Source organism: Protobothrops mucrosquamatus, unplaced genomic scaffold, assembly GCF_001527695.2.
Source record: "Protobothrops mucrosquamatus isolate PMUCROS unplaced genomic scaffold, P.Mucros_1.0 scaffold3219, whole genome shotgun sequence".
Classification (NCBI taxonomy): Eukaryota; Metazoa; Chordata; class Lepidosauria; order Squamata; family Viperidae; genus Protobothrops; species Protobothrops mucrosquamatus.
The window spans coordinates 7,787-17,638 of NW_015389216.1; the positions used below are offsets into that span (position 1 = coordinate 7,787).

The window sequence follows — 9,852 nt, forward strand, 5'->3', positions numbered from 1 at the left end:
AAGAAATCTTCCCCAAACATCTCCTTGCCAAAAGTTCCTTTCTCCAATACTAGTTTCCCCTAAACTTTTCCAAATGTTATCCAAATTTGCAGGCGGGGGCACCCGCCTCCTCTTGATTTATTTCTGGTTGGACCATAAAAATAATAATAATAATAAAATTCAAAATCAGGGTATTTCGTCAGCGTCATCATAAACCCAACCCCTCCCCCCAACTGTTCATTGTCAAAACAATCTCAGATACTTTTTTTTCTCTTTAAAATGCATTTCCTATCAAAATTATATATAAAAAAAAGGTAAGCTGGGTTTGCAACCACAACCACAATATTTGTTTTCCGTTCACGGGAAACTCCTGAACACGCTCTGTTTTTCTAACACACCACCGCTACTGGAAAAGGGATCCACAAAAAACAGAGAAGAAAAATAAAAATAAAACTTAACTTGGTTTCCCTATTGCACTTCGCTCTTTTCTTGCTCCTGCAGGGTCTCTTTCGAAGACCCCTCCGCTTCGCCGTGGCAGCCAACCGATCCGTGGACTGTGTTCTGCCCACGGGGGGGCTGGCCTTATATACAACCCAGGCGGGGTACGGATGGAAGAATCATGCCGGAAGTCCGAGTTCCGTCTCCGAAAATAAAAACCCAGCGCTTGTAGTCCGGGCCTTAAAGTGGTTTGTCACTTTTTTTTTCTTTTTTCTTTTTAAAAAAAGAGAGGAGCAGAACGGGAGGGGCTCAGCCAACAAAGGAGCATCCTGGTCACCCATCACCCTGTAAACTAATCTTTATTAAAGAGGTTTTTCTGTGGTTTATTTATTTTCTTGACCCCCCCCCCTTCGGCTTATTTTTCTGCCATTTTATTCGCCCCCGTTTTCTTGGCGTGGAAGAAGGGTTTGTTACCTCTATCTTTCTCGTCCAGGATGCAGTTTGCCACCGGCCACGAGGCGGCGGCTTTCTTGTGGTTAGTGTTTTCCAGGAGGCTCTCCGTGTCTTTAGGGAAAAATTCGGGATGCCTTTCCTTCGGCTTCCGGCCTCGTTTCTTCCCGTCGGGGCTAGTCTTTTGTTCTTCGTGGCCGGGGGAGCCCTGTTCTTTGCTCTTCTTTTTCTTGGAAGAATCCGCCGAGGTGTGGAACCAGTTCTGGGTTGCGGGGATGGGAAGGGAGGGAGGGAGGCAAAGAAAGATGGATTGGCACAGGTCGCCTGCGTTCACACAAAGCAGGTTTAAATGGTGCTTGCACGATACAGGTCAACCTTGGCTCTTTTATGACTCGTGGACTTCAATTCCCAGAATTCTGGGAGCTGAAGTCCACGAGTCATAAAAGAGCCAAGGTTGACTACCCCTGAGGTAGACTTACGACAGCTCATTCAGTGACCGTTTAACATTACGGCGGCGTGGAAAAAAAGGACCGTTTTTCATACTTGTGACCGTCGCAGCCTCCCCTGTGGTCACGTGACCGAAATTCAGCCGCTTGGCAACTGTCTCGTATTTATGACGGCATTGCCGTGTCCCCCGGGGTCACCTGATCCCCTTTTGTGACCGTCTGACAAGCAAAGTCAACAGGGGAAGCCAGATTCATTTAACAACCGTGTCGCTAACTTAGCGACTGAAGTGATTCGGTTAACAACTGTGGCAAAGAAAAGTCATAATATGGGGCAAAACTCACTAAGCAAGTGTTTCGCTTAGCAACATAAATTTTGGGCTCAATTGGGGTCGTAAGTGGAGAACTGGACAGGTAGTCCTCGATTTACAACCGGCCGCTTAGCGACCGTTCCAAGTTACGCCCAAACCGAAAAAGGGTTTCCTTTTGCTGTAGAGGGTTTCCCTTTGGATGACAGCTTTTAATTCTTATTTTATTTGCTTATTGGTATCTCGCCTTTTATTATCTCTACAAATAATTCAAGGCACTGAAGGTATCCAAAACACCTTCCTCTTTCTGTTTTTCTCACAATATTTATTTATTTATTTATTTATTTATTTAATTTCTATACCGCCCTTCTCCCGCAGGACTCAGGGCGGTGCACAGCATATTAAAACAGATACACATATCAATAAAAATAAAAACCCCTCTAAAACCAAATTAAAAACCAAATATTCGAAGCTGTGTTCCAATTAAAATTATACTTAAAATCCTGTGAGGTTTTCCTCACAACCCTCCTGTTTTCATCCCACAACAACCATATGAGGGCTGGGCTGAGAGGGAGGGACTGGCTCAAAATCACCCAGCCGCCTTTCATGCCTAAGGTGGGACTAGAACTCACCGTCTCCAGGTGATTGGCCCAAAGTCACCCAGCTGCCTTTCCTGCCTAAGGCGAGACTAGAACTCACGTCTCCTGGTGATTGGCCCAAAGTCACCCAGCTGCCTTTCATGCCTGAGGCGGGACTGGAACTCACCGTCTCCTGGTGATTGGTCCAAAGTCATTCAGCCGGCTTTTATAACTAAGGTGGGACTAAAACTCACCGTCTCTGGGTGATTGGCCCAAAGTCACCCAGCTGCCATTCATGCCTGAGGCGGGACTAGAACTCACAGTCTCCTGGTGATTGGACCAGTCACCCAGCTGCCATTCATGCCTGAGGCGGGACTAGAACTCACCATCTCCTGGTGAGTGGACAAGTCACCCAGACGGCTCTCATGACTAAGGCGGGACTAGAACTCATCTTCTCCTGGTGATTGGCCTAAAGTCACCCAGCTGCCATTCATGCCTGAGGCGGGACTAGAACTCAGTCTCCTGGTGATTGGACCAATCACCCAGCTGGCTTTCATGACTAAGGCGGGGCTAGAACTCACCGTCTCCTGGTGATTGGACAAGTCACCCAGCCGGCTCTCATGACTAAGGCGGGACTAGAACTCACCGTCTCCTGGTGATTGGCCTAAAGTCACCCAGCTGCCATTCATGCCTGAGGCGGGACTAGAACTCACCGTCTCCTGGTGGTTGGACCAGTCACCCAGCCGCATCATCTCCTGGTGATTGGCCCAAAGTCACTCAGCCAGATTTCATGACTAAGGCAGGACTAGAACTCACCGTCTCCTGGTGATTGGCCTAAAGTCACCCAGCTGCCTTTCCTGCCTAATGCAGGACCAGAACTCACCGTCTCACGCTTTCTAGCCTGGTTCTTTAACCGCTAGAGGTAACTTAGCAGCAACTCCCAAAAAGTAGCTACTTACCTCTGAGTGTGTCTTGGTGATGTGGTATTTGACTCCACTTTCTGAGCTAAACTCCTTCTGACACAGAAGACAACGATATTTGCCCACCAAATGGCCTCCCTGTAAATCAAAGACCAGCCAGGTTAATTTCGGCAGAACCAACGTAGAACTGAGGAGAAATTTCCTGATAGTCAGAACAATTAAAGTCAGTGGAACCGCTTTGCCTCCAGAAGTTGTGGGTCCTCCATCACTGGAGATTTTAAAGAAGAGATTGGACCGCCATTTTTTCTGAAATGGTGTAGGGCAGGGGTCTTCAAACCTGGCCCTTTTATGACTTGTGGACTTCAACTCCCAGAATTCCTCAGCCAGCGTGCCTGTTCTGTTCTGTTCTATTCTATTTTTGGAGGCTCCTGAGGCCACAATCCTCTCAGGTGGCTTCTGCAGGTCTGGAGGCCGCATGAGAGACACCCCATTCTAAGTGCAGCCTCTGCAAATCATGTGAGAACCGGACATCTTTTTAAGAAAAGCTGCCGCGTGGCCTTGGTGAACACAGGCGTCACCCCAAATGTTGTGCCATCTTTGCCCATCCCTGGCCTACAGTCTGCTGCGGATTTGGCAGGCCCACCATTGCACCCCAACAAAGAAATCGACGAGAGAGAGAGAGAGAGAGAGAGAGGGAGGGAGGGAGGGAGGGGGAGAGAGAGGGGGAGAGGGAGAGGGAGGAGAGAGAGNGAGAGAGAGAGAGAGAGAGAGAGAGAGAGAGAGAGAGAGAGAGAGAGGGTCCATTACCTTGTTGCAGTTGGCCAGGTGGGCTTTTAGGCCGGACACGCTGCAATAAATGGCTGCACAGCACTGGAAGGGAAAACAGAGAGGCTGAGTGAGGAACTGGGGAACCTGCCTCCCCCCACCCTAGGCATCGCTCCTAGAAGCTGCAGCCCACCTTCCCAAAGGTTGGGAAGGAGAATATGTGTAGCTGGGGGTTGAAATGACGGGTCCCTTGGTCCCTCTGAGCTTGGTGGTTTTCCTGCAGATGTTTCATTAACAAATAGGTTAATATCATCAATGCTAGAAGGGAGTGAGGTTTGCGGGGAGGAGGAGGAGGAGGAGTGCATTAGGAGGAGGAGTGAATGAGGAGGAGGAGGAGAATGAGGAGGAGTAGTGAATTAGGAGGAGGAGTAAATGAGGAGGAGGAGGAGAATGAGGAGGAGGAGGAGAATGAGGAGGAGTGAATGAGGAGGAGGAGGAGGAGGAGGAGGAGGAGGAGGAGAAGGAGAATGAGGAGGATGACTGGGGTCGTTGGTGCTCTCTGAGCTTGGTTGTTTTCTTTCATTACTCAACTAGGTAACATCATCAGTGCTAGAAGAGAGTGGGATTTGCCGAATAGAGGAAGAGGAGGAGGGGGGAGGGGGGAGGAGGGGAAGGAGAAGGAGGAGAAGGAGGGGGAGGAGGAGGAGAAGGAGGAGCATGACCACTGTGGGATCCTGGGTGCTCTCTGAGCTTGGTTGTTTTCTTGCAGATGTTTCATTACCCAAACTAGGTAACATCATCAGTGCTAGAGGGGAGTGGGGAGAGGAGGAGGAGGAGGACTGTGGGGTCCTTGGTGCTCTCTGATCTTGGTTTTCAAGCTAGATACAAATCATCCCCAACGTACACCATTACTTCAGTGACTGTTTGACGTTTCAACAACACTGAAAAAAAAAGCGACTTCTAGCCATTTTTCATTACTTATGACTGTTTCAGAATGCTGCAAAATCCAGATGCTTGGCCACTGTTTTATATTTATGATGGTCGCCATGTCCCGGGGACCCGTGATCCCTTTTTGTGACCTGACAAGCAAAGTCAAGGGAGAAGCTGGATTCACTTAATAATCATGTTCCTAACTTAACATCTGCAAGGGGTTCGCTTAACCCTTGTGGCAAGAAAAGTCATAAAAATGAGACAAAACTCACTTAACAACACAGTCTCGCTTAGCAACAGCAATCTGGGGGCTCAGTTGTAGTCCAGGACTACCTATAATCAGGGATCTTCAAACGTGCCCCTTTTATGGGGAGTTGAAGTCCACAAGTCATAAAAGGGCGACGTTTGAAGACCCCTGATCTACAGTAGTAGCCAAAATTGTGGAAACCTTTTGGGAAAAGTGTACAGTAGAAATGCCACCTTTGGTTAAATTTCCACCCATTTTTCTTCTAATTTCTTTATCACTGTAGCCTTGTTCACTGAATAATACTATTTTGCATCGCTTTCTGGGCGACCAGTCAACTCTTTGCACCATTACTTTAATTTTATGATGTTTTACAAGCTCACTAGATGAAAGAACACAAAGAAACCCAACCAACTTGATAGCCATCACATAACACACTGACAAATATCCTCCTCTCGGCTTCAATACAGGACATCAATAACCGAATCCTACTGTGATCTGATTGGCTCATGGCCAAAACAAGATGACACCTGATTGGCTCTCTAAACACTCACGCTCATTGGCTACAATCAGATGAAGGAATGCTACCTGAGATCAACTTAAGCAAGTTGTGCTTCCTTTTTCTGGTTATTTGGCTATAACTTTTCATAGAATACAGTACAGATAATTGAACAAACTTTGTTGCATTACATTCTCGATTAAATTATCATTCCATTGATATATAATTTTATGGTACTACTCCCCTCCAAAAGGGTGTTATTAGCCATCCAACCTCAAAAATACACTTTTCCCAAAAGGTTTCCACAATTTTGGCCACTACTGTATATAGTCAGACCTCGGTTTGTGACTCCAATCTTCCTCAAATCCCATCCAAGACAAATCGAGGGACTTCTGGACGTCAAACGCAACGCACTCACGTCATTTGGGCAATTGATGTGTCCTTTTTCTTTGACTTCATTCTTCCAGGCCTCCAGAAGACTCGGGTTCAACTTGGGAAGTCCAGGCCGAGTGTAATTCAGCTGCCAACATTCAACAGTCACAACAGTCAGAATGCTATTCACAGGTGGCTAAGGGCTCCCCAATTTCTTACCCTCCTCTCTCCCCCCTCCTCCAAGAGGCTCAACAGGTAAAGAGCATTTACATGCCTTTTCCCAAAATAATAATAATAATAATAATAATAATAATAATAATAATAATAATAATAATAATAATAATAATAATAATAATAATAATAATAATTATTATTATTATTATTATTATTATTATGGAATGTTTTAGGGAATGTTTTAAAAACGTGAATCGAAATCAATGCAAGCAAAAATGAATAACAGAAAGCTAAGGTGTAAACAAGGAGAGGAGGGCAGAGGAGCAACAGCAGTTAAAACGTGACTTATGACTGATCCTCGGACTTATGACGGGATCACCTGATCAAAATTTGGGCGCTTGGCAACCAGCATGCATTTATGGCGGTTGCTGCATCCCAGGATCACGTGACCATTGAGACTCTGGAAAGAGGGCAGAGAAGAGCCACAAAGATGATCAGGGGACTGGAGGCTAAAACAATATAAGGAACGGTTGCTGGAATTGGGGATGTCTAGTTTAACGAAGAGAAGGACGAGGGGGGACATGATAGCAGTCTTCCAATATCTCAGGGGCTGCCCCAAAGAAGAGGGAGTCAAGCTATTCTCCAAAGCACCTGAAGGCAGGACAAGAAGCAACGGATGGAAACTAATCAGGGAGAGACGCAACCTAGAACTAAGGAGAAACTTCCTGACAGTGAGAACAATTAACCAGTAGAACCACCTGCCTCCAGAAGCGGTGAATGCTCCAACACTGGAGGTTTTTTAAGAAGAGACTGGACAGCCGTTTGTCTGAAATGGTATAGGGTTTCCTGCCTGAGCAGGGGGTTGGACTAGATGACTAGATGACCTCCAAGATCCCTTCCAACTTTATTACTATTACTATTATTACTATTATTATTATTATTATTATTATTATTATTATTATTCATTAGACGTGAACCTCAGTCAACTGAACATTCAAATTGACTGGCGATGATGATGATGATTACTATTACTATTATTTGCAACCTTACCAGATGGCTTCTGTCAAGGGGAGGGGGGGTTAGCTGACTTTATTTAACAACTACATGATTCACTTAACAAATCACTTAGTGATTTGCTTAGCCACCCTCGAAAAAGAAGTCCTAAAACTGTGCACGACTCGCTTCATTAACTGACTTGCTTAGCAACGGAAATTCAGGTCCTAATTCTGGTCGTAAGTCGAGGACCAGGTGTTTGCTTCAACTTTTGATAAAAGGAGATGTTCCTCAAAGAAATTGCAGCACCATCTTATCTGTCCTGCATGGGTTTGGGGGAATCGCTGCTAACTCTGAACTTAATGCAGGGGTAGGCGACCTTGGCTCTTTTATGACTGGTGGACTTCAACTCCCAGAATTCCTGAGCCAGCCACGCTGAGGGGAAAAGGAGAGGTTTCCATGCTGAGCCAGGCTGGCTCAGGAATTCGGGGAGTTGAAGTCCACGAGTCATAAAGCGGCCCAGGCCTAGGCCAGAGGTAGGCAACCTTGGCTCTTTTATGACTGGTGGACTTCAACTCCCAGAATTCCTGAGCCAGCCACGCTGAGGGGAAAAGGAGAGGTTTCCATGCTGAGCCAGCCTGGCTCAGGAATTCTGGGAGTTGAAGTCCACCAGTCATAAAAGAGCCAAGGTTGCCTACCCTTGGTTTAATGCAACTGTCATCTCAGGAAACCTGATTTGCACCTGATTTTATTGCATAAATTTGATTAGTTGGAGAAAGTTTGGTCTAGTGGTTAAGTGGCCAGGCTAGAAAGTGGGAGATTCTGAGTTCAAGTCTCATCTTAGGCATGAAAGCCAGCTGGTGACTTTGGGCCAATCACCAGGAGATGGTGAGTTCTAGTCCCACCTTAGGCATGAAAGCCGGGTGGGTGCCGGTCTTGGGCCAATCACCAGGAGACAGTGAATTCTAGTTCCGCCTTAGGAACCAAACCAGCTGGGTGATTTTGGGCCAATTAGCAGGAGACAGTGAGTTCTAGTCCTGCCTTAAGCATGAAAGCCAGCTGCGTGACTATCTTGGGCCAATCAGCAGGAGACGGTGAGTTCAAGTCCCGCCTTAAGCATGAGAGCCAGCTGCGTGACTGTCTTGGGCCAATCAGCAGGAGACAGTGAGTTCAAGTCCCGCCTTAACCATGAAAGCCAGCTGAATGACCTTGGGCCAGTCACTCTCTCACCGTCCAACCCACCTCACAGGCTTGTTGTGGTGGGGAAAACAATAGGAGGAAGGTGTGTTGGATCTGCTCATCATTATTTGTAAAAAGCAAATCAATAAATAACAGGACCGGGTACTGAACACGCGGCCCTGAACAGAAGCCGCGTAGCTAAGATGCAAGATCTGGACCAGAGAGAGTCGAGTTCAAAACCATCCCTCTGGGGGAAAAAATCACCCATCAGATGGGCCCCTTTGGTCAATATTTCTCTCTCGGCCCACCTTACAGGGTGGTTGTGAGGATCGATGAGGAGAAATCCCCATGGAAGCCATCTTGGGCTCTCGGAGAAAGGCGGGATATAAATCTAACTGATAAATAAAAAGCGTGCCACAATCCTCAAGCCAAGCCTTCCCCCCCAAACACCCCAATTCTCCGACCCCTCCTGCACCCTCCGCCATCTTTGAGAAGCTCTTGGGGGGGGTCCCAGTCGCTCACTTGCTTCGTTTCGGGGACCAGATCGTCCTTCATCCGCCGCTTGGTCCAGTCCTTGGCCAGCTCGTCCTCCGCTATTTCCTGCAGGTGGAAGACGGCCACCTGGGCGGAGGTGCGCCGGATGCGGCCGCTGGGGGTCCTCTCGAAATCTACCACAGGGCTGGGTTCGGGTTTCGCCTCTGGCTGCTCTGGGGGCTGAGGAGAGAAAAGCGGTCTGTGATGAAGGCAGATGCTGGAAGGGGGAAGAGAGGAGGAAGGGAGGAAAGAGGAGAAAGAGGCAGGGAGGTGAAGGTGAAGGAGGAGAGGAGGAGGAGGAGGAGAAGCAAGGGAGGAAGATAGGGAGGGGAGAAGGGGAAGGAGGAGGAGAAAGAGTAGGAAGAAAAGGCAAAGGCGAAGGAAGGGAAGGAGGGAGGGAGGAAGGAAGGAAGAGAGGGAGATGGAGATATAAGGAGGAAAACGAAAAGGAGAATGAAGGGAGGAAGGGAGGGAGACAGAAGGAGGTAAACGAAATGGAGAAGGGAGGGAAGGGAGGAGGAAGGAAAGAAGGGAGGGAGGGAGAGAAGGAGAGGGAGACAGAAGGAGGAAAACGAAAAGGAGAAGGGAGGGAAGGGAGGAGGAAGGAAAGAAGGGAGGGAGGGAGAGAAGGAGAGGGAGACAGAAAGAGAAAAACGAAAAGGAGAATGGAGGGAGGGAGTGGGAGAGAGGGAGAGGGAATTGGAGAGAAGGAGGTAAACGAAAAGAAGAATGAAGGGAAGGGAGGAGGAAAGGAAGGAGGGAGGGAGAGAAGGAGAGGGAGAAAGAAGGAGGAAAACGAAAAGGAGAATGGAGGGAGGGAGGGAGTGGGAGAGAGGGAGTGGGAGAGAGGGAGAGAGGGAGATGGAGAGAAGGAGGTAAACGAAAAGAAGAATGAAGGGAAGGGAGGAGGAAAGGAGGGAGGGAGGGAGAGAAGGAGAGGGAGAAAGAAGGAGGAAAACGAAAAGGAGAATGGAGGGAGGGAGGGAGTGGGAGAGAGGGAGTGGGAGAGAGGGAGAGAGGGAGATGGAGAGAAGGAGGTAAACGAA

At 47.8% G+C, this 9,852-nt stretch overlaps 1 protein-coding gene across 1 annotated transcript in view; it reads right to left on the reverse strand.

Moving 5' to 3' along the window:
• Window positions 1-832: 832 nt before the first annotated feature.
• The window catches only part of ZNF512B (zinc finger protein 512B), a 35,304-nt gene continuing 26,284 nt past the window's right edge, over window positions 833-9,852 (reverse strand). Inside the window, exons 12-16 of the mRNA XM_015826647.1 lie at window positions 8,795-8,986; window positions 5,973-6,074; window positions 3,924-3,986; window positions 3,156-3,254; window positions 833-1,129 (exon numbers count right to left, since the gene is read on the reverse strand). Of these exons, the coding sequence (XP_015682133.1) occupies window positions 833-1,129; window positions 3,156-3,254; window positions 3,924-3,986; window positions 5,973-6,074; window positions 8,795-8,986 (753 nt within the window). The remainder of the gene's footprint in view (window positions 1,130-3,155; window positions 3,255-3,923; window positions 3,987-5,972; window positions 6,075-8,794; window positions 8,987-9,852) is intronic.